At 41.7% G+C, this 24,518-nt stretch overlaps 1 protein-coding gene across 2 annotated transcripts in view; it reads right to left on the bottom strand.

The window, feature by feature from the left end:
* ALDH1A2 (aldehyde dehydrogenase 1 family member A2) overlaps nt 1–24,518 on the bottom strand; it is a 103,156-nt gene that overhangs the window by 5,565 nt on the left and 73,073 nt on the right. For both annotated transcript variants that reach the window (XM_007165940.3, XM_007165941.2), the window contains exons 8-12: nt 8,087–8,189; nt 6,239–6,423; nt 4,141–4,305; nt 3,300–3,457; nt 2,913–2,987 (exon numbers count right to left, since the gene is read on the bottom strand). In XM_007165940.3, the coding sequence (XP_007166002.1) occupies nt 2,913–2,987; nt 3,300–3,457; nt 4,141–4,305; nt 6,239–6,423; nt 8,087–8,189 (686 nt within the window). The remainder of the gene's footprint in view (nt 1–2,912; nt 2,988–3,299; nt 3,458–4,140; nt 4,306–6,238; nt 6,424–8,086; nt 8,190–24,518) is intronic.

Below are 24,518 nucleotides of genomic sequence, written 5' to 3'. Positions count from 1 at the left end.
CAGCCAAACTGTCTCTTGGACCTTCTTTCTAGGCGAGGGCGATGTTTCTGACAGGAAGAGACTGCGCCTGAACAATGTCCCAAGCCCGAATCCTGGTAGGAGGCTTGCCTGTGATGAGAGTCCAGGGCTAGCCTGAGATGAGAAACCATCAACCAGCAATTATTTATTTCAAGTGTATTTTATGCCCATGATACACCCTGTTAATGATCTGTAACAGTCAATGTGAGCAGCATTCCCAGAGCCGGCGATGGCCCCAACATTTCAGAGACTGGGAGAGCACAACCACAGGGGCAGGAAATGAAAGAAGTTGAATGCATCTTGAAAAGTGGAAGCAGAAAGTTAAGGCCATGTGCAAGTTAAGAAGAGATACTCAGAGTACATGAAGACTTTATAAAAGCTGAAGGAATACTAATAACTTAGCAAATAGGATCCAGACTGGGTACGGGTTCTGGCTATAAAGCAAGTGGGAGGCACTGAAGGCCAGAAGCAAAGGTTCAAGCAAGAGCAGTTTCTCCCTTTCTTAATACATTTATTAAGAAAAAGAAGGACTGCCTACATTAACCAGTCATCTACTTGATCAATAATGATGATAGTAGCTCACATTTTCTGAAGGTTTGCCAGATACCTTGATGGATGTTTGGCATACATGATTCTAACATTTAATCCTCACAGCAACTCTGTAGGGTTAAGTACTATCTATAATTATTCCCATTTTATAGATGAGGAAACTGAGGCTCAGTGAGATTAAATAGTTTGTCCAAGGCTGCACAGGTATTAAGCAGTAGAGCCAGGGTACATATCTGTGCAGTGTGATTCTAGAAACTCTGCTCTCAGCCTCAGAGCTATATCTACTTCATGGTTTCATGGCTCGGGACTAGAAATTACCAGCTACAGTATCTGAAGATGTAAATCCCCTGTGCTAGTCATGGGTTCACTGCACTTCCCCCCAAACACCATACTTATTTCTCCCACAATGCCTTTGCTCACTCTTCCCCCACTGCTATCCTGTTTTGCCCACCAACCATGAAAAACTATTCCTCTCTCCTCATCTACTCAAATGTTCCTCTCCTTTAAAGGCCAATTCAAATCCCTATAAAAGATCACATCTAAAGGTTTCCTGGACTTCTCCAGCTCACAACGATCTCTATCACCCCTGAATTCCTCTACCACTCCACAGGCTTTTCTGGAATTCTTTTGATTCTTTCAATGTTGCATATTTCATTTATCCAACAAAATTTTAAGTAATTTAATGAGCTGCACCTTCCCCTACAGACCAAGCATCATGCTTTGCACAAAGTATGTATGTGCTCAGTACTTTTTAGCAGATTGATTGCGAACTAAGCATTTGGTCAAAAAAGTATGCACTCAGTTAATGCCAGAGGGAACAGGCATGGAAGATGTTTCCTCTTATGAATCACAGGATTTAGAAAACATGGATCTAGTTCCTTTCGAAATGAGGGAAAATGAAAGTTTTTTGGGATGAGGGGAGATGTCAGCTCAGGAAGACCCTAGCTACCATTCATTCTCTGAAAGCAATTCTAAAAATGCATTCATGTATGAAGTTGCAAATGCAATCCCTCTAGTTTTCCTCTGCCACAGTCCCATTTTTCAGGTCCTTAGCATCACAAGAGGGCAGCCCAGCTCTGATTCTGACCCGGAAGAGTCCTTATACCTGGTTCCCATGCTTCCTTGGCCAGACATCATGGAAACTAAGCCACTAAAATTTAGGTTCAAAGCTCAGATCTGCCACTTACTGGCTGTGAGACTTGGGCAAGATACTTAACCACTCCAACCCTTAGTTCCTCATCTGAACCATCTGTAAGATAAAGATAAATGTACCTATCCCATAGAATCACTGTGAAAAGCAAATGAGACAATGTTAGGTAAGAAGGCAGAATAAAGCCATATGCAGAGCAGGCATTTAATTAATACCTATTATTGTTATTGCAAAATCCTTGTAATGGGTCATCTTCCTGTAATCTCTGCCAAAACATCCTCTATACACCAAGAATGTTGGCCATTAAAACTTTGGTATCCCCTCAGCTCCCACAGTATGCCCTTTAAAAACCCTTTGAGACTGGGTTTAAAGCAACCTCTCCACTTGTATCCTCAGCAAGTCTCCTCCATGCATCCTGTGCCCTAGGCTCTGCAGCCCCAGACTCACAGATCCTATAGGCACTGAGCAGGCGACAGTGAGTGAATTGGGTACGTGCAAAACTAACACAACCAATATTCAGTTCCCAGAAGCAGGCGTGATGGGGAATAGGGAAAACTGCAGAGCTCACAGCTACAGCAATTTTGCTTTGGGGGAATGAAAATAAGCAAGAAATCTAGATTTTTATGGAAAGTCTCCTCATTTTGAATGTCAGGTAAAGGTTTTTAAAATGTTATAAGGAAAAAAAACCCAAAACATTTCTCTAAGCCAGATTTGTCCCTGGGTGGGCAGTTGGTGACCTCTGTTTTAAACACGCCAAACTCTGTTTTGTGTCTGGACTATTCTGTATTTGCTATGCCTTCATGCCTTTGTTCTTGCTATTCCCTCTGCCTGGAATGCCTGCTCCTAAGAAACTGAAATGTTATTTCCTCTGTGAAGTCTTCTGTGACCTCATCAGGCAAAATTAATTGATTTTTCCTCTGTATTTAACAAGATATTTGACATACTTGTATAATAGCACCTATTACATGGAATTATTGGTACATGAATTTTTCTCCATTCCCACTTAAGGTAAGGGTATTATTGTGTTTTATTCATCTTTGTAATGTGTGTTTTGCTTATACATTTATGTTTTCAACAAAGTGTTTGTTTAGTGAATGGATAAGAGTAAGAGAATTCACTGCTGTTGTGAGTGCCCCTCTATGCTGCTATTCGCAACCCTGTTTCTCTTCAGGCACCAGCAACTCTGGACACTTACATTTCTCTCCCATTTCCAGACATCTTGAATCCCCCAAAGGGACTCTGGGCATTTAAGGCATTGTAACAATTGATCCTGAAAGAAGAAAACATGGTACTGTTAGTGTGTATTCTGCTTACACAGAAACAATCCCACTGGCATGATATTTCTTTTATAAGTTCTATTTTTTAATTCCTTTTTCCCCACATGAAAATTTTATAATTTAAGATTTACTTTGATTTCCTGATCTAGCCAATAGGAAGTATCCCTTCTCAGGGTGAAGTCTTCGGTCTCCCCCATCCTTCCAGAGCCTATGCTTTTATTTCACGCAGGCTCTGGAGAATTACAAGCCCCCTCCCACCCTCATGGAATGTGTTATGGCCAGAACGAGACTGACTCTGGTCTTACCAAACAGTCCCAGCTTGCATTGCAGAAGACACCGTGAGGGCCTTGTTGATGTCATTAGTAAAGACAGCTGCTACAAGTCCAAAGTCTGAGTTATTGGCTCTTTCAATAACTTCATCCATAGTCTTAAACCTCAGAATTTCCTGAACGGGGCCAAAGATCTGCAATAAAATAGGTTGACCCAACATGGTTGCTTCGCCATCCTTTCACCTGTTTTCTACGTTTCAAGGCAAGTTTATTCTGCCTTCATCATTTAAATGATGTTTAAGTTTAGCAGAACATAACTGTAAAAATATCCCAAACTTTCCCAGAATAAGATTACATAAGTCTACCCTTAGAGTTTAACTCCTCCGCTCCCCCACCCTGCCTGGCAACACTTGATTCCACAGTGTGTTCTAAAGCTGTGTTCTCCATGATCCCCCAGGCACTGCTCCAGAACTGAGAACTACCGCTCTGGAGAGTTGGCTGATCTGCAACTGGTCCTCTCCTACAGAAGCGTGAGGATGCTTGGGTGCTTTCTATTTCCTGATTAACAGCCTAATGACCCATATTTGGGGGAACTGAACTGTTGACAATGTATCACTGAGACCAGTGATTGGCTTTTACGATGGTTCTGTTGGCTAATAACAATTGAGATCATAAAGCACATCACCTGGCCTCCATCTAGCTTGCTTGCCTCTTCGTCTAACTTATTTCTTGAAACTGGGGATTTTCATAGCCATGTTTATTGCTATTGTACAATGTATATAAAATACAGAGAACTAAACCTCTGATATTGTCTACTAGAAATGCCCTGGAAACCACCCCAAGGAAGATGTGGCTGCTGTTAAAATCTACGTGATACCTCCTCCTTGGCAATCCGCATGTCGTCGGTGACGTTGGAAAACACCGTGGGCTCGATGAAAAACCCCTTTCGGCCCAGCCCTTTGCCTCCACACTCCAGCTTGGCGCCTTCGGCCACACCACTCTGGATGAGTTCCAGGATCCTGTTGTACTGTTTCTTATCAATCTACAGAAGAAAGTGCCTGATGACTCCAAGTAAAATCTTCTATGAAAATGGAAATAAGCAAGTGCTCAAGAATCTCTCTCATTTGTGATTTTTGGCCAAAGCTTCATTATACCTAGTCAAATCATATGGAACTGCTGTTAATTAACCATTTTTGACCTATGAAAAAGGGTAATTTTGTATGGTTCAACCTAATACATCAAGAATTCCAGTGAATGCACTGCTCTGATGATACTGCCAAATCGTAAGTACCAGGTCAAGATTTAAGCAATATTTCTAAATGATGGAGATACTGGCTAATTGATTATTCACTGTTTACATAAGTAAAAATTAACCTTATAAACAAATGAATATTGGGGTATATTTTTATGGAACTACTGTTACACCATCAGAGGAAAGGATTAAGTTTCAAGAGTGAGAGCTAGCATCCTAGTCCATAAAATAAGGTCATTCTCGCCCCCCGCAAGCCCCCGAGTTATAGACTTACCACTCAATTATTACGGTAAATAAAAAAGAAACCTACATTCACCTGAGTTTGAATTGCTGTTACAACTTCAATCTTCTCTCAAATGGCCCCAAAACTAAGGAGATGTTGCTTATCAGGAAAACCCATGCTCTAGTGATCCACATGAGATCTGGTCTACATATTCCTTGAAAAATTCTCAGTTCAAAACCAGAGTTCCAACTGGAAATATACCTTGATGACCATGGAGAACCTGCAGAGCTCAAGAGTGCAGCCGGCAGGGACCTTTGTGGCCCTCCTCATCCACCACAGTGCATGAAGCATTCAGAGTAAGAGAGAACCATATGGCAGAAGAGAGAGCAGACAGCTCTCCATTCCCTACACATTTACAAACTGCAAGTGGTCATGCCAGAGTAGGTCAGGTTAGTGGAGAGAATCCTTGGCAGCTGGTAAAAGTATAAATGGGTTTCTGGGAATGAGAGATACCTGCCCTCCTTGACTGTGGCACCTGTGGGGATGTCTTGAATCCAGCAGTTAAGGACTGGGGCTGGGTTCTAGTCAAGATCCATCTTGCCATGCCTGGGTCCTTTTTTGGAGCTGAGAGACTCCAACCTACCCCCAAAGTTCAAGATATCCTTAAGGCAATCCTAATCTCTTGGTTTTTCAAGGATAAAATTTAGAAACAGAAAGAGAAGCACAAGACGTAAGCAAGCAATGCCTCACTGGCTATATTTCCAGCCATGAAGACAGATGAGGAAGAAGAGTAAGGAGTCAGCAGAAAAAGGAAGATGATGCTTTGTCGGGTTCCACCAGAGTGTCTGGTTTCTGTGTTCATCAGAGATTAAGTAAAGAAACGGCACTTCCAGCACATGGAAGCAACCTAAGTGTCCATCGACAGATGAATGGATAAAGAAGATGGGGCACATATATACAATGGAATATCACTCAGCCATAAAAAGAAATGAAATTGAGTTATTTGTAGTGAGGTGGATGGACCTAGAGTCTGTCATACAGAGTGAAGTAAGTCAGAAAGAGAAAAACAAATACCATATGCTAACACATATATATGGAATCTAAAAAAAAATGGTTATGAAGAACCTAGGGGCAGGACAGGAATAAAGACGCAGATGTAGAGAATGGACTTGAGGACACAGGGAGGGGGAAGGGTAAGCTGGGATGAAGTAAGAGAGTGGCATGGACATATATACACTACCAAATGTAAAACAGATAGCTAGTGGGAAGCAGCCGCATAGCACAGGGAGATCAGCTGGGTGCTTTGTGACCACCTAGAGGGGTGGGATAGGGAGGGTGGGAGGGAGACGCAAGAGGGAGGGGATATGGGGATATATGTATATGTATAGCTGATTCACTTTGTTATACAGCAGCAACTAACACACCATTGTAAAGCAATTATACTCCAATAAAGATGTTTAAAAAAAAAAAAAAGAACGGGCATGTCTATGATTTCTCTACCTGGGGTCCCTGCTCGGTGGTGGGGTCAAAGGGGCTGCCCACAACGCGCCTCTTAGCCCGCTCCACGCTTCTTCTCACAAACTCTTCATAGATGGACTCCTCCACGAAGATGCGAGATCCTGCAGTGCAGCACTGGCCTTGGTTGAAGAACACACCCTGGTGAGCCTGCTCCACGGCATGGTCCACTACAAGAGGAGACAGCCATGCTCTCAACACTGCTTTGCCCGTGGAGGGGCCCAAGGGACCGAGCCTCTTCCCTCCCCACAGTCCCATGTGTAACGTCATGCTCCCCACAGAGCAGAACCGTGAGCAGCCCAGTGAAAAGCACTGGACTGAGAACACAGCTTGGTTCTAGTTCTAACCAGACCCTGACGTTACTGGCTGTGTTAACTTGGACATCTTCACTTCTTGGAATCCCTTTCTTCTGTAAAAAGAGGGATTAGACCATGTTATCTATAACAGGAGTCTCAAACCCCAATAACCAAAGGGGCTAGGCAGATAATAGTAAAGCAATGTGACAGAGACTCAGAAGGAAAGTACTGCATTTGGCTGTTGCTATGCATAAACATAGCCCAGGGATGCCAGATTTCCAGTTTTAAGAAAAAACGGAAATCAATATTTTGTGTAATACTTAGAAGTAAACATAGCCATACCTTGCATCTGGCCTATAGACTGCCAATTTGCAATCCCTAATCTATAGGACCTTGCAGCTATACTTTTAATTAGTATTTTGGCAAATTAAACTGTAACAGCAATGATCGTCTTTGAAGACACTAAATTTCCTCTGTATTTACATGGAATTGTATAGTAGCATATGGTAACTCGTTTACATCTCATGTGAAAATAAGAGATACTAAATAATACTCAATATAGTATTAATAAATCTGGTGTCTGCTAGTTGCTAAATGACTCACTGACTGAATGAATCAATGTACTGTCAGTGGAGTGCCTACACCTTAATAGGAATTTAGGTACAGAATTCTGATCCTCTTGACAACTAGTATAAAGCTGAAGCTGAACTCCTTGCAAATTCCAAGCTGGGGCTGAAATTCAGGCAATCTGCTTTCTGCTCTCTGATCTCTCTAGTAGTGAAATTGAGGAAGCAGTGCTGGCCTGGCAGGATGTGAAGAAGAAAAAGGATGCCTGAAAGAGGTTTTGTCATTTCATTCCCTGGAAAGTTTTTCCAAACATGAGGAGCACACCCATGCAGAGTGGACTAGAGAGCATCCTGCCTGGAGACGTGGGGTTTCTAGGTTATAGCTCTAGGCCTCTGTATAGTCCTACTGCCAAGGTGTAATCACCTCCAATTGAGGTCTATTCATACAGAACTGACCATAGTGTGTTGTCATCCTGACTAAAAGCCATGGGAGCAACAGAAAGGTGTGGGGATGGCTAAACAGAGAAGGGGGTGTGGGTTTGGGACAACATTGGTAGAGCTAGTGAACTAAAAAATTTTAATGATCTACAAAGCCACCAGGCATACATGAGACATTTCAGGTTTCTTGAATCTAGGCAGAGGTTATATTTCCAGTGTTCAGAGGCTTAGACCACGGCTCTTTCCACTATACAACACCGACGAGGGCTTCACCTCTTCTACCCTATTTTACAACAAGACAGAGTCAAAATGTCTTACTATGTCTAGAAAACAAACTCTATCTGATTGTCAACTGATAAGTGGCCTTTACCAATATTATTTTCTCCTTAAAAGGAAGGGTCTAGATTTTTCTCCTTGAATGCCACTTAGCTTCAAAGACCTTTTTCTTAGTGTCCTGTTGAAAGTGGAGATAATAAAAGTGAGCACTGCAGGCCAGTGTGCCAGGCCACGTAAGAGATCTGTGGTTGACTTACAATCAGCATCTGCAAAAATAATATTGGGACTTTTCCCTCCAAGTTCCAGAGTTACTCGTTTCAAATTACTTCTTCCAGCTGCTTCTTGGATAAGTTTTCCAACCTGAAAGAAGGGAAATGGAGAAAGGTTTTGCACACCTTGCAGTTGAGACCGTCAGTGGCCAGAGCCAGCTGTGGGCAACAGTGGGACACAGCAGTAATGGATCCTGCAGGGCAAAGCACCCACCGGATACACAGGAACAACTCCTGTGGTCAACTTGTGTGGACAAGATATAAGTCAGTTGGGATGCAGTTTAATGTCTGTTCTGAAGTGAGTTGGAAGACTGCTTTAGTATCATGATGGAAGGAGCAAGGAAAAGGGGGTTAAACCTGGAATCTTAATCACTGAAAGATTTCTCTAAAAGACAACTGGCAAGCAAAATGTAACTAGAGATTTTCCATCATTGCATTGTGACATTTAGCTTTGGACTCTGGCCTCCAGAAAAAAGCCAACTGGCTCCACTTGAAAGACATGATGAGCGTAAAACAAACTCTTTAAGTGCCTCCAAAAGTGCCAGGTATGACTTTAATCACATGGTCCAAATATATATATTGATGTGATACCTTTGCTTCTGCCTAGGGCTATAGTAAAAGGATTCCAGAAAGCTGAGGATCTGTCTTTATTTGTGCAATGCCTATTTACCTAGAATCCAAGCAAATAAGAGGCTGAATTTGAAGAAAGCATTTCCCATTGTGTAGACTCACAATGCTAATAAAATTGAAAGTGTCAAGATGGAAACACGGATGCAGCACCTAGAGCCCCCTTTCAAGGAAGAAGGCACTGCCTCAGTGACAAGGAATGCTGTCAGCTCCTTCAGAGTCACCTCAGCTGAAAAGAGCTTCCTTGCCCAAGGGGATGCCCTCCTTCAGGTGTCCCACATCCACCACCTGATGGTGGCGGTGGTACCACCACTAGGCAGCTCTGAGAGACCACGTCTGCTCCCCCACAGCCAGGTGCTTGGCTGAGGACATCAGGCCTGCACTGCAGCTCGACTTCCCGTTGTGTCAACTGCCCTTTGGCTGGGATCCCTAATAAATAACCTGCACGGCAAACTCCATCTCAGCTACCCCTTCCAGGGCACCTGGCCTGTGACAGGGTGCTGCCCTAATGGAGGGCAGAGGTCACTCTACGGAAAGTGCTGGGCCACCCTATAGCTCTTACAGGCAGTTTGCCCTCGTTGAGATGAAGACTGCTACTTGTGCCTGGAATCCCACTGAAAATAAAGTATTTTAAAAGGCTGGGGGGGCTTCCCTGGTGGCGCAGTGGTTGAGAATCTGCCTGCCAATGCAGGGGACACGGGTTCGAGCCCTGGTCTGGGAAGATCCCACATGCCGCGGAGCAACTAGGCCCGTGAGCCACAATTACTGAGCCTGCGCGTCTGGAGCCTGTGCTCCGCAACAAGAGAGGCCGCAATAGTGAGAGGCCCGCGCACCATGATGAAGAGTGGCCCCCACTTGCCGCAACTGGAGAAAGCCCTCGCACAGAAACGAAGACCCAACACAGCCATAAATAAATAAATAAATAAATAAATAAAAATTAAAAAAAAAAAAAAGGCTGGGGAAGAAAAATGCTAAATATATGCTGGACCCCTCTGGTCCCTGCCTGAGATCCTCAGGACGGACGCGTAACTCCTCAAGCAGTATAGTAGAGTAGCGGTTAAGAGAAAAGGCTCTGGAGCCTGCATTTTGTTTTTTTTACTGATTATGTCACTTAACGACTGTTTGACCTTGGGAAATTTTTTATCTTCTCTGAGCCTCCGTTCCCTCCTCTGTAAATGGAGCTAAAAACCATATCCACCCCAGAACTTAGGTGTCCTGAGGATGAAGTGATTTAGGGTCAATGGCCCTCAGAACCCAGACTGGCACGCAGTAAGCGCCTGCACAAGTTAGCCGCACGCAGGTATGAGAGGCCAGGGCCCCTTCTTCCACGCTGGGCGCAGAGAAATGGAGGTGGTTGTCGGGGGCGGAACCTTCCAAAGCAGGTCTCCTCCCAGGGCCCCTACACTCTCTGTGCGTGTCAATTACCTCAGGAAAACCCTGAGGAAGCCCTCTGACTTGCCACCAGTCTCCAGTATCGCTCATTAGCTGGGCTAAATGCTTTACATGTTTTTATTGTTACTCTACCTCGTGCCAAAACATTTTTAGAAAATATACTCTCATTCTGAGGAAATCTAACTTTGGTGAAAAAATAGTGATGTCTCTGAAAGAGGTAAAATTAGAGTCTCTTAGATGCAGAACACTGTTACTCATCAAAGGTTTAAGAAACACCAACATCTGGCCCTAAGGATTAATGGGCAGACATCAGCCCACAGCCAGACGGCCCTTCCCCACCGGGCCGGCTTGTCTCTCTTCTACCTCCAGGTAAACCCCCTAAGAAGACGGGCTAATGAAGCCCCCGTTCTCAGGCAAACATGCTCTCCTGCAAGAGGAAAGTATGGATACACAAAGGAAAGGAGAATCTGGCCCTCCATCCTGGCAAGAGAACAGCAGTCAGGTGAGATTAGGACTGAAGCCTGAGAACCTAGCAGAGGGGAACCCACACGAGGGCAGCAGGGCAATATAACCGTGGGGCGTCCCTGAGGAGGCTGTGGCCTGCAGCTGCCTGTTCTGAGCAATTCTACTGTGCTTGTCTCTCTCTGCCCTGAGGAATCCATATCAACTGAAGGGGACTCATTTCAAAGTCCAGGAAGATAAAGAGACAAGCGCTTTCTCAAAGAAGATAACCACTGGACGTCATGAACATTATTATTAATTATATTTTAAAAACTAGCATTTATTGAGTTGGTTTATATCAGACATTTACATGTATTCATGCATTTAAGCCTCTCAAAAACCCTACAAAGTAGGTATTACCTCATTTTAAAGAATATTAAACTCAGGTTAGAAGTCAGTGGATGTTACCAGGTTACCCGGCAGTTACTCGCAGAGCCTGTTGGACTCTGTGCAGGTTGACTCCAGGGCCCAAGTGTGGATCACTTCCTCTCCTTCCCTTAACCTCCTCCCAGCACTCTGCCTCCCCTTCTATATTTACTGAGCACCTAATGCATGCCACATACCACCAAAACCTTATCCCTGAACTCCAAATTAATTTAAAAGTGAGGAGGAATATCACTTTTTATAGACACAAATAATGACCACAGTTCATCAGTTACAAAAGGTATATTCCGCCTTCAGACTGACATTTGAAAAACAAACAAAAGCAAGGAGAAATCACGGATTTTACACATAGGAAGATGCTGAATAAATGTGTGGAGTTGGTAAACAGAGTGCTGACTCACTAGCATTACATTTCCGTTAGCTCTGCTCCCCGACATTCATCAAAGTGCCCTACGGGTTGATATTTGTTGCACTAGGAATGCTGTCCAATGATTAGTATTTTCATGGCTACAGTAACTATACAAAAATCTTGCTCAGTCTGTGGTTATCAGAGAAGAATACCTAAAGAATAATTTTTCCTGCATCAGTGCTTTGCCATTTTTTCTTTAGAAACCAAATTCGTGTTAAACACCGAAAGGCAAATCTCAGATGAATAATGATTTTCCTTTTCATCTTTGGAAGAAGATCAAGTTGCAGCCCAACCTCAAGAAAGAACTGGATGTGTTACGCTACAGGAGAACCACTTCCATCTGGAGTGGCCTCAGGACAGGATACTCTGAAAAACCCCAGTTGTTCACCAATCCCCTTCATTCAACACTTACTCCTGGTTCTCCTACTACGTGCCAAGTGCAATGCTAGGCACAGTTCCTTATCCACAAGGAGCTCACAGCTAAGAGGATTCCCATGTAAACCTAACAGGTGTTCAATAAGTACAGAAAAATCTGGGCCTGATTTAATATTAGATCTGAACAGTGAAATTATAGTTGTGCAGCATTTTGTTATAACCCAGAGTCAGGCTCCTCTGGGCCCCACCCACAGAAGTGGGCTAGGTGTAAAAACCTTCATTAATTACGTGATTGGGTATCATCTGCCTTCCCATAATACTCTCAGTTTGCAGGTCAGACTCTCTTTGGAGAACATATTACTACTCATGAATTCTCCCTGCGAGTGGAATGAGGTTAAGTGACCCTGAAGGGAGGCACTCCTCACTGTCATTACCATAAGGGGGAAAGAGACAATACGAAGAAGAGATGCAACTCCAAAGCAGGGAATTCTTAACAGGAAAGAGTAATGTTTAAAAATAAAGAGTTCATGTGAGAGCCAACTCTTACAAAATATGATAGGTCCTGTGCAAACCAACCTAAAATATTACTTGTACAAATCCCATGCAAAGGTTTCCAAAGTTAAAATCTATGGGGTAGGAAAGTCCAGGAAAGAATGAAGTACAGACATCAAACAAAGGCCTGGGATTAAGTGACCCATCTCAGAAAAGTAGTAAGTTCCGCAGGGATATGTATGTGCTACGCCAGTCATATTTATACATGACTACAAGGTGGGAGCATGAGGTGAGATAAATGAGGCTGCCAGGATGCACAGGTCTTCTGAGTGGTTCAAGTCAAGTCAACAGGGGTGGACTTCGTAACACCAAGCCCTATTCTGATAAAAAGGCAACCTGTGAGATAAAACAGAGAAATACACAGTTTGAGAAATTAAATCTTGTATGTGAACACAGATTAAATAGAATAAAGGCACAGAGAACAAATTTTGACCAAGTTCATCATTATCTTTTTTTTCAAATCAGAAAAGATTTCATAATATACTCTTATTATACATCCTGTCCTATCTCTGACAACCTAGCTAATTATAATCGTAACCAGGTTTATGGATGACAGTTTGGCCCACAGGAGTGAGAAGACCTAGTTTCTATAAGCTCTGGCTTGGCCTCTAACTAACCTTTGATTTGGGGAAGCCACTTCACCTCCTTGGGCCTCAGTTTCTTCAACTGATGAATGAAGACACAAACCAAGCAGTCACTCTGGCCCTTAGTACCCCAGTTAGTTGGAAGAGTTAAAAAAGACTCAGGGCTCCTGCTCATTCTGAGAGTCTGTCCAGAAGAATCCAATTCTTCTGGATTCTTCTTGTCTTACTGAGCAGACCTCGCTTTTCATAGAGGCACCACAGCTGCACTGAATGGTAGATAAACCTGATCTTTTTCGGTTTCCCACAAAGAGCTCATTATGAGAGAGTAAGTGATAATGTTCCTATCATGGGGTGTCTTAACTTGGCACTCCCTGCAGAGTCTCTCAGCTGTATCTGTGTACCTCAAACAGGCAAGGGCGAGGAACCAGGGGCTCGCCCACACATAATGGAACTGGGCTAATTCTCAGCAGGAATGTTGGCACACATCAACTCTGACTCCCATCCTCATTCTGAATAGTGTTCACGATTGATATCAGGAGTATCCCTGGAAGAGCCACAATGTACCAGAATCATGCTCACAGCAATGCAGCAGGGTAGGAAATGCAATTTGGAGCTTTGCATGGAAAATAATTTGTTATACAGGACAAAAAGACCATGGAAGGCTTTCTGTGCCCTCTTTATTCAAGGCTGTTGCTCCCTGAACAGAGTTTCTAAAGTCTGGTAAAATTTTTCTTTTTATTCATTAGTTAATTACCCATATTTCTAGGATGGGTTTCTTCTCAGAGACATTTCTTTTTCTTGATTAGTTAAGTATACATATTGGGGTGGATTCCTTCTCAGAGATATGCCACCTTTTTTAAAAGATGGAAAACTCTCTAGTAGAGATCTCAATAAACAGGTTGAAGATGAATGCTTTTTCCAATATATTTTCCTTTCTTAAACCCCAAACAGATTGACTCTGTGCTTCTTTCCTCCTCTCCTTTCTTGATTTTCATTGTGCTACTGGTTCTATGATAGAAATAGAAATGCCCAAAATATGTATAATTGGACATTTCTTGTCTTTCTGAAATATCCAGAAATAACAGACCAAATCAGTCTGTTCAGATCTGCACCAGAAAGTCACAGAACCAAGGCATCTAAGCAGTTCCTTTAATTTAAGGGATAATAGCAATTTCAAAACTTTGTGAAATTCAGATTGTGAAAAACGATGCAGCCTCTGACTATGCTTCCAGCCCCTCTCCTCCACCACCATTCTCACCACCACACACTCATCACTACAGCACAGGAAACCACTTGCCCTTCCTGGAATATGACCGTGTCTCTGTATTAGCTGTTTCCTCTGCCTGAAATGTCTTCCCTCTCCTTGCTTACTCATTTTTCCAGCCCTACCTTTGCCACTTCCTCTGAGAAGCTAGCTTTCTAGATACACCCTTGCTATAGGGTTTGGTTTTCCCACTTTTCTGATCCCACGTAACTCTCATACTGCTCTTGTTTAACAGCTGTCTTCCCTACCAGACTGACCGTGCGCAGAGGGACTCCTGTGCACGCACATGCACGCACACACACACACACACACACACACACAGATTTTCAGCAACATTTGATGAGCCAATGGGCCAGAACATGACAGCTGCTCTTGAAGTCTCTGGAAATCAGAGGCTATGAAGTCTTCAAGGAAACAGAGGTGAGCGATTAGAACATGGAAGGCCTATGTCCAAGGCTTTTGCCTTGACACCACTGGCAGAATGATCTTGAGCTTTCCTCTTCTTACTTATCTTTGGCTGAAATTTCCACATCTTTAGTGAAGGGGATGGCTTCATGGTTCTGACATGACTGCACGTTGGAGCTCCCGGAGCACTTAAAATCGTTTTCTTTGTCTGGGCTCTGCCCCCAGAGATTCTGATCATCTTCGTCTGCAGTGGAGCCCATGGGCATGGGTAGTTTAATGTGCTGCTAGGGTTAAGAACCATGGAATTAAAGAATCCTTAAGGGCGTTTCTCTCATACTGTCTCTAACCTTTCATTGTTGGTTCTGTTTTCCAACTGTTGAACATTATCATTTATTGAGCACCTATTTTGTGCTGCTTGTTCTCACAAACATTATTTAATCCTCATGGTGATCCTGTGAGGTAAGAATTATTACCCCATTTTAGAGCTGAAAAAAAAGCATGACTCAGGTCAAGAAATGACTTGCTGACAGGGACCCACTGAGTGGCAGAGCCAGGACTGCTTCTCTTCTCCAGATGTTCTCCTGGGGTTATATACCCTCTGCTATGAGCAGAATTCTGATGGCCAAACACACCATCCACAGCTAACAGATATTCCAGAGCGACTGCCCTGTACACTTAGCCCTCCTTCTGTTACATAAGACTCTCTCTTTTAATCTCAAATAAATTTAAAAAATCAAGATTTTGATTTTGGGGGAGGGCTCTGCTTTGATAGGAAGAAGCCTGGAATCCTCAAGTCAAAGGTACTACATGTCCCACTAACCAGGTGGACTAAATGGATGGGCTTCTTAGGATCGGTTCATTCTCAGCCTGAGCTCTGAGGAGATAAATCTACTGCAGAATGAATCAAAGAATCTCAGCTAGCAGGCCAAGACAACAGCATACTCTTTCCTATGCTTCAGTACTCAAGGTTTTATTTAAGTATTAAACAAGAAAAGGAAGAAAGCTCATAATTTAAAACCTGTACATCCAAAGGTTTTGACACAACAAACTGGTATTTTTCATTCAAATTCTGGATAGTTTACTAATGGACTCATACAACCTTAGAAAGAGGCTTATAAGTTGTTTTAAAAAAAAAATAACAAAAAAACTCTAGCAGGCCACTTCTCCCCACCTACAAAGAGGGGTGAGGCTACCCAGAGGGGAGAACTGACCTGATTCACTGCTCAAGCAGCAGAGAGGGTGTCTGTATCATGTAAGATGACATGCATCTCACTTAGGAAATGAAAGGAGAACCCTGGCTGCGTAAATTAGAATCAGTGATAATACAGCTGTTAGCTACGAACATTTGTTTGGCACAGATCGGTCTGGACTCTCCTGTAGTTTGCTTTGATGGTCTCTCTACTCTCTTGTTGACTAATGATGAAATCATGGTTTGTTAATTTAACTGAATAAAGAAAACATCATACCAAGCAAAATGCAAACTGTTTTCCTGTACTTTATTGAGGTTGTTTATTGACTCTGTGCTTATAAGAGCCCTTTTATATTCACTTATCAAATATTTACATTCATTGCTTATGTATTTAGCTGCAGAAGGAGAAATTAATCCTATCTTTTGAGTCACTTTGTTTTCTTTTTAAAGGCCTTTTGCTAAAGTAAAATGGAAAGCAGCCACCTCAAATAAGCTTCTTGCTGCTGACTGTTCCAGACAGTTTGTGATGTATAAACAGGTCCCCTCTACTAGGATAATCATTACTGGAGCCATATTCAAATCCATATTTAAGTGACATGTACCCTCTGGAAGAGTCTATACAGTTTCCCAAGTAGCCTACAAAATTAAGAGAGGGTAGATAAATAAAGAAGTAAAAAAACTACAAGCTCTAAAGGGGTTTGGTGATTACATGATTCATTTGCCTGTGAAAGTTCTCCACCTACCACCATTAATATAATTATAAGGTGGCTTTCGTAGTCTAGTCAAATACTTCTCCCTCTGCTTCTCTATTATCTGTCAATGATATCATCCCAGAGAAGAAACTTGGAGATACTCCACATGCCACAGGATTTGTTTCCCTCCTAGTAAATGTAAACCCCTCTAGAGAGAGAAATATCAATAGACTCCGCCAGAAAACTTAAGGTGAAACTTGCTCTATGCACACTGCTATAAGCTATCTCACTGTGTGAATGTTCCTAACAGCAAAATACTTCATGGGGCCACCTTTCGTCTTATTCTCTTTCCCAAACTCTCCCTTCTCTCTCAGCTCCCCCACTGGATATCTGCTTTGTTGAAGATAACATATTAGTTGTTAATGTTCTTCCTGTGAAGATAAAGAATTTCCTGTGTTATATAAAGGAACAGTGAGACAGCACTATACCCCTATTAGAATGGCTAAAATTATAAAGACTGACCATACCAAATGCTGCTGAGGATGTGAAGGAGCTAGAAGTCTAATACATTGCTGGTAAGATGATACACCCACCTTGGAAAACAATTTAGTAGCTTCTGAACCTAATAAGATCCAGCCATTCCATTGCTAGGCATTTATTTACCCAAGAGAAAAAAGAATCAATCAATCTATCTATCTAACTATCCACCTACATGCGCGCACACACACACACACACACACACACACACACACAAGGACTGGCACATAAAATGTTCACAGGAGATTTTATGTATAGTAGTTCCAAACTGGAAACAACCTAAATGTCCATCAACAGGCAAATGAACAAATTGTGATGTATCCATAAAATCGAACACTACTCAGCAATAAAAAGGAATTAATTTTTGATATATATGCAAAAATGTGCATGGATCTGAAAATAATTGTGCTGAGTAAAAACAGTCAGACAAAAGAGTACATACTGTATGTTTCTATTTACATAAAATTCTAGAAAATGCAAATGACCTACAGTGGCATAAAGCAGATCAGTGCCTGGGAATGGGAATGGGGGGAGGAGCAGAGCGAAAGATGCAAGAGAGATTACAAAGGCGCAGTAGGAAACGTTTGAGGCTGATGGATGTATGTACTATGTGAACTGTGGTGATGGTTTCACAGGTGGATACATATGTCAAAACTTACCAAACTGTACACTTTATGTGAAATTTATTGTATATCAATTATACCTCAATAAAGGTGTTAATAAAGATATATTAAGCAGTAAAAATGTTACTTTATTAGAGTAATTATGCCATACTTCTTTTTGTTGTCCTTTGTGAATTATTGGTGGGGAAATTATATTGAATCCACATGACTATTTAAAATATGATTTAATGGTTTTAATTAAAGTTAAATGCATTAGAATAAGTTAATTAAATTTTAAAATAATTAAAGCCTGACAGGGAAAGAGAACAAGTGAAGAGGAAAAAAAAAATAAACTTAAGGGAAAGCAAAAGGTGGTGAAAACAAAGAACAGATTAGAAGTCAATAAAAGAAATTATTGGAAGTAAAAGGGTGACAAATTTTGAGATTATGAATCTAAATAAGAATAAAGCATCATACTCATTATAGAAATTGACCAGTTCTCATTTATCTGCACAGATGGTAGAACAAAATCATTGAGCTAAGATCTCATTGGGTAGATAAGGGAAGGGTGGCCATTTTTGTCAGAAGAAATGACATGTGCAAAGTCACAGAACTGTGGGGACTTCCCTGGCATTGCAGTGGTTAAGAATCCACCTGCCAACGCAGGGGACACGGATTCGATCCCTGGTCCGGGAAGATCCCACATGCCGCAGAGCAACTCAGTCCATGCGCCACAACTACTGAGCCTGTGCTCTAGAGCCCGCAAGCCACAATTACTGAGCCCGTGTGCCGCAACTACTGAAGCCCACGTGCCCTAGGGCCCACGTGCCGCAACTACTGAGGCCACGTGCCGCAACTACTGAAGCCCATGTGTCTAGAGCCCATGTTCCGCAACGAGAGGCCACCACAATGAGAAGCCCACGCACCGCAAGGAAGAGTAGCCCCACTCGCCACAACTAGAGGAAGCCCATGCACAGCAATGAAGACCCAATGCAGGCAAAAAAAAAAAATTCAAAATCAGTTTATTCAAGCAAGCACCCCAGGTAATCTTCCAAAAAAGTGAAATAGAACAGCAAAACATAACAAAAATAAACATTTATTAGAAGACAAAAATATTTGTAAAATATTTATAAAAGTCATAAAACAAACAAAAGGAAAGTAAAATTTCTAGAGGAAAGCAGGAATTAGTTTTCGACAGACATATCCTTTGCAAACAGATTCAACTAGAATCAATCAGATTCAACTAATATTCACTGAATTCTTACAATGTGCCAGCAATAGGACTGGAACTTTCAAATACACTATCTTCATTAATCCACAAATAAACATGTAAGCAGTTCTTCATAACCCCTCTTAATAGATGAAGAAATGAGAGATGAGAAAGACTAAATAATATGCCAAAGAGAGCTGGGATTTGATCCAAGCTTGGATGAATCCAGCGCCCTTCTATATTACACCACATTTTCCCAAGACTATATTGTTATATAAATTTCACTTAACAATAAATAGAAAACAGTAACAGCTAATATTTATTGACACTTTACTAAGGGCCAGGCCCTGTGCTAAATACTTTAGATATACTAACTTACTTCCTCCTCACAGTCGATGAATTAGGTACAATCATCCCTTATCTACAGACGGAATCTGAGGGTGGGAAAGATTAAATATTAACATGTACTGTGAACAAATGCACACTACCATGAGAGAGGTTTAAATTATGTCTAGTTTTCTCATATAGATCTGATATTTAATCTTGATTGCTTTTAGGATGATTTGAAGACTATGTTTGGCATTTCTTACTGAAAAAATACTTTCCTCTAGTTTTTTTAGAGGTAGTGTGATGCAGCAGTCTTTCAAGCTTTCATTTTAGCAAAGCCATGAGGAGTACTTTATTTTTCTTTAAGAGACTCTAAATAAAGGATTGAAAGAAAGAAACTCAAGGTGAACTACATTAAAGCTCTAAACTCCCTAATGTAAAATTCTGTGAGGAGGTCTTCATTGATCGTGAGATTGATCAGATTGATTATTAACCCTTCAGCTCAGTTATTACCTTTGCTTATCATAAACCACTGGATAGTTTTGTAGATGGAAATTAACTTGGCATGAATGTAGGTGAGAGTAATATAATCTGAGCATTAGAAAGATGATTTATGGAAAATGGGTATACGGGAAAACCTAATATTTTTCCTAGCTTTTGCACACTTTTGTGTCCCTTAAATATAAAAATACTTCCACTAGAACACTGGAATTATGTGTTTAGCAGTCACTGACTGAACATCTGGTGTCCAGCACTAGATCACTCTACCAAGTGTTCGGGGCACGAGGAAATCAGACACCCACTAACTCCTCTACAAGTCCCATCTGTTGTGATTTAGATTCATAGGGCTATTTTTTCCCCCATCTCTATTAGGCTTTTCACTTTAGAAGAGATTTTAAGGATATACTGAATTAGTATAAAATCTACAGCTCTGGAGTTAAAATGCCTGTTAAAAGCAGAGCTGACAAAAATGCAAAAAACGAAAACTGCATTTGCTATTGAGAGGCAACAGTGAAACCTAACGTCCCATTTTACATTCCAGCAAAATATGTATCAAGCCTTTTGAAAGTGCTGGACTATCAGGCATGGGAAATGATTCTGAGAATTGAATGATACCAGTGTTTGATGATTATTCGCCAATATCAAGCAACACATTACTCACAAGGGTCCCCACAGCTGCGGTTCCTTTCCCACAAGTCCTTTTTGAACTTTGGCTCCCATACCATACCACCATAATTTCATTTTCTCCAAAGAGAAAAGGAAGATAGACCTATATTTTCCACAGTTGTGAATATTAACAACTGTGGAATTAAGATGTAGAATTATCTTTTTCTTAAATGGTGTTACCTTTGAATGAAATAGCTTTTCGTTTGAATTTAGACATCTTGAACACATTATATTTCTCCTTAATGCACAGATATAGATACATTTGAAAACCATGTTGAGCAAAAGAATTTTAGTTCTAGCCTTGGTCTTAGAAGGCATCTTCAATAAAGAAGTATTAAGAGAAATGGTGCAGAATTATTCTTCTCTTTCTCCATGCTCCCATACACACCACACTATACTAGTTACATATTCACAGACTATCACTGGGTTAGACTGAATTGAACAATTTCTCTAAGGTCTAACATTGTACATGATATTTAGTTAGTGCTCAATAAATATTTGCGGAGTGGACAAGACAGCTTAGGTTTAAAACTGTAAGTTCTATGCCAGAGATTGTCCACTGGAAGCCCTATAATGTATCGAATAAGATTTAAAGAGGCTAAAGATGCGATTTTAAAGTAAATTTTAGAAAAAAGGAAAAAAAGTTGAGTTAGAATAGTGTCTATGACCTTTCAGAATTACATACGTTTGACCATGCTTTGAACAGAATATGTTCCACTGATATTATCCTTCCTAAGTATCCCCTTTGATATGTCATTCCTGATTTTAATGGCTCCCTCCTTCCATGGTACTGAGTGCAGCCCCTTAGCAGCATAGCACTGTCATTTGAAGTATAAGCTCTGGGTATGATTCTCAGACCCACAACTTACTAGCACATGACTATGGGCAGGTAATTTAACCTCTCCCAGCCACACTTGCTCATCTGTGTATCTCCTAGAGCTACTGTAAAGATGTAGTGAGATGATATATGCAAAGCACTTAGCAGGTACCTGGCATACAGTAAGTGCTCAATCGATGTTGGCTATTAATATCCACAATTTTAAGCCTTAAATACTTCTTTAAAAACATCCATTTTTAACAGCTTTATTGAGATATAATTCATATACCATAAAATCTACCTTTTGAAATTTAAAATTCAATGTTAGTATATTCAGACAATTGTGCAATCATCTCAATGATTACTAGTATCTAATTCCAGAACATTTCATATCTATTAGTCATTCCCCATTCTCCCCCTTTTTCCTGCCCCTGGAAACTACTAATCTACTTTCTGTCTATAGATCTGCCTATTCTTGACACTTCATAGAAATAGGATCACACGACATGTGGCCTTTTGTGACTGGCTTCTTTCATTTAGCATGTTTTTAAGGTTCACCCATGTCAGCCTATATTGGTACTTCCTTCTTTTCTGTGACTGAATAATATTCCACTGTATGGATATGGATACACCCACATTTTGTTTATCAACTCATCATTTGATGGCTATTTTGATTGTTTCCACTTTTTGGGAATTAGGAATAATATTTCTGTATGTTTCTGTGTGGTGTTTGATTTTGTCAAATGCTTTTTTCCATGTCTATGGAGATGATGGTGTGGTTTTGTCCTTTATTCTATCCATATGGAATATTACACTGACTGATTTTTTGGATATTAAACTAACTTTCCATTCCTGGGATAAATCCCACTTGGTCATGGTATATAATCCTTTAAGTTGCTGATTTCTGTTTGCTAGTATTTTGTTGAGGATTCTTGCATCTATATTCATAAAGGACACTGGTGTATAGTTTCCATGTGATGTCTTTGTCTGAAAGGTCTTCTACTCTCTGGCCTCAATTTTTAAACTGAGAATTATTTTCAATGGCTTGATTTGCAGAATAGTACTTTCTAGTTCATCTGCCTCCCAACCTTTCTCCCCAACCCCTTCCCTATCCCTACTCTGCTCCACTAAGACTTTCTGTACCACTAAGACTTTCTGTACACTCCAGCCTCTAGTTGTTGACTAATTCTACTTCTTCTCCGTTCACTCTACTTACCCATATCTTACAAAACCTGTATCAAATCCCTCTTTCTCTTGAAACCTTGACAGATCATTCAACTCACAGAGCTCTCTCATTTTTTAGAATGCTAGTGACATTACAAACTAACATTTGCTTGTTGCTTACAACTTATAAAACTCATTGTGCATTTAATTTTCACAACCCTGAGAAATGTGTGCTTACTATTAAGCAAATTTTGTACAGAATTAAGTGGTCCATAATTATATAGCTACAAAGTAAAAAATATTAAACCCTAAGCTATTAGTGACATTTTGAAGAAAGAAAGTGTTCCACTGATATATCACCTTCTAGCTCTGAGATTAAGCTTTTATTTCTCAAATTCAGTCTTTCCTCCTTCGTGTACCTAACAAATACTTATAATTCATGCTGACTACACATCAGATGCTACGCGGGGTAGTGAGAAGAATGACTAAAGGATAGAACCCAAAGAGAATGCAAACCACCACCCCCCCAAAATCGGTATGTTTGACCAGAAACTGTAATCTTCAAAAATTAAAGCTAAAAAATCACCACTAAACTGATAAGTAAATTATCTCACCCCCAAAGATTAGAAATTAGTGTTTTATAGGCAAATCTTGCATAGAAATGTTATCATTTGTATAATAAATAAAATTAAAATAATTTTAAAAAAAGATTAGAAATTAGTCATTTATGGGATTAAAATACTTTAAAAATATTCTACACCGAAGAAACCAAGGACTTTTAAATCCAAACATTGTTAGGGTTGTATTCTTAAGACTTTAGTTGTATCAACAGAAGTATATAAATTTGTAACCTCATTGAGTATAATATATTCAATTTGAGACGATGATAAACTATGAGAATCGGTGACCTGCCTGAAACCTACCTAACCAAAGGCAAATTAGAATATCAATGGTGATTATAGGAAACTTTTGAAATCCTCAAACTTACACAGGTCTAAAATTTCCCAAACTGAATGGAACACTTATTTCAATTGGTAATTTGATGCTTCCAATCATTAACAGAGCTTACTTTCAGGAGACCCAAAGAGCTGTGGGAAACAGAGACTCCACTCTTAAAGGGCACACACAACACATGTTCTGAGACCAAAGGCAGCAGCAGTAATTTGAAAGAAGCCTGGGTCATACCCACCTGCTGATCTTAGAGAGCCTACCAGAGAGGAAGGGGGCAACTGGGGCTCACCCAGGGGACACCAACGCTGGCAGCAACCATTTCGGGGAGCTCATTCTACCACGAGGGCACTGATTGGCAAGTGCCATTTTGGAATTCACCCTCTAGCTTATTAGCACCAAGACCTGGCCCTGCCCACCAACCAGTAACCACCAGTCCTGGGACACCCCAGTCCTAGCAGATAGTGGTGCAGGGACACAGTCCCACCTACTAGCAGGGCTGCCATAGGACACCCTGAGCCCCAAGATGCCCTGGAACTGGCCCCAGCCACCAGAGGGCCCAGGACCCTGCTATACCCACCAGTGGGCCAGCACTAGCCCCAGGCCCCCAGGACCTTGCAGCCAGCTGTCGGGACTGGCCCAATCCACCAGTGGGCTGGCACTAGCCCCAGGACCCAGCCTCACTCACCAGTGGGTGGGTACCAGCCCTGGGATCCCTTGGGCCCAGCCATACCCAGCACTGGTCAGGACCCAGACCACTCACCAGCAGGCTGACACTAGCTCTGAGACTCCTGCCCCTGCAACCTGCCACCCCCTCCCCTGGGACCCAGCTCTGCCCACCAGTGGTCCAGCACTAGCCCCAGAACCTCTGAAGCTCTGCAGTGAGGTGCCCTGTGACCCAGTCCTGCCCACCAATGGGCCAGCACCAGGACCAGAACTCCCAGGCCCCGTGTAGCCAGTTGTGCCAGGACCTGACCCTGCCCACCAGCAGCCAGCAGCCTCCACATTAGGCAGAGCCTAGCAACCAACCAGGCCAGGGGCCAGCCATGCCTACAAGTAGGCTAGCAGTAGTCAGCTCGCCACAACAGAAGGGCCCACAAAGCCCACACAGAGGGGCCTCTAGAGCAGGTAGCTCTGCTGAACAAAGGGGAATGTACTGCTGGGTCCCATAGGATGTCTCCTACATAAGGCCACTTTGCCAAGATGAGGAAACATAACCAACATACCAAATACATAGAAATAAAAATAGGAAATTAGGCAAAATGAGGTGACAA

Source organism: Balaenoptera acutorostrata, chromosome 3 (genome assembly GCF_949987535.1).
Source record: "Balaenoptera acutorostrata chromosome 3, mBalAcu1.1, whole genome shotgun sequence".
In the NCBI taxonomy this organism is placed as follows: domain Eukaryota; kingdom Metazoa; phylum Chordata; class Mammalia; order Artiodactyla; family Balaenopteridae; genus Balaenoptera; species Balaenoptera acutorostrata.
The sequence above is the reverse complement of the archived record's forward strand: the minus strand, read 5'-3'. Positions and strand labels throughout refer to the sequence as shown.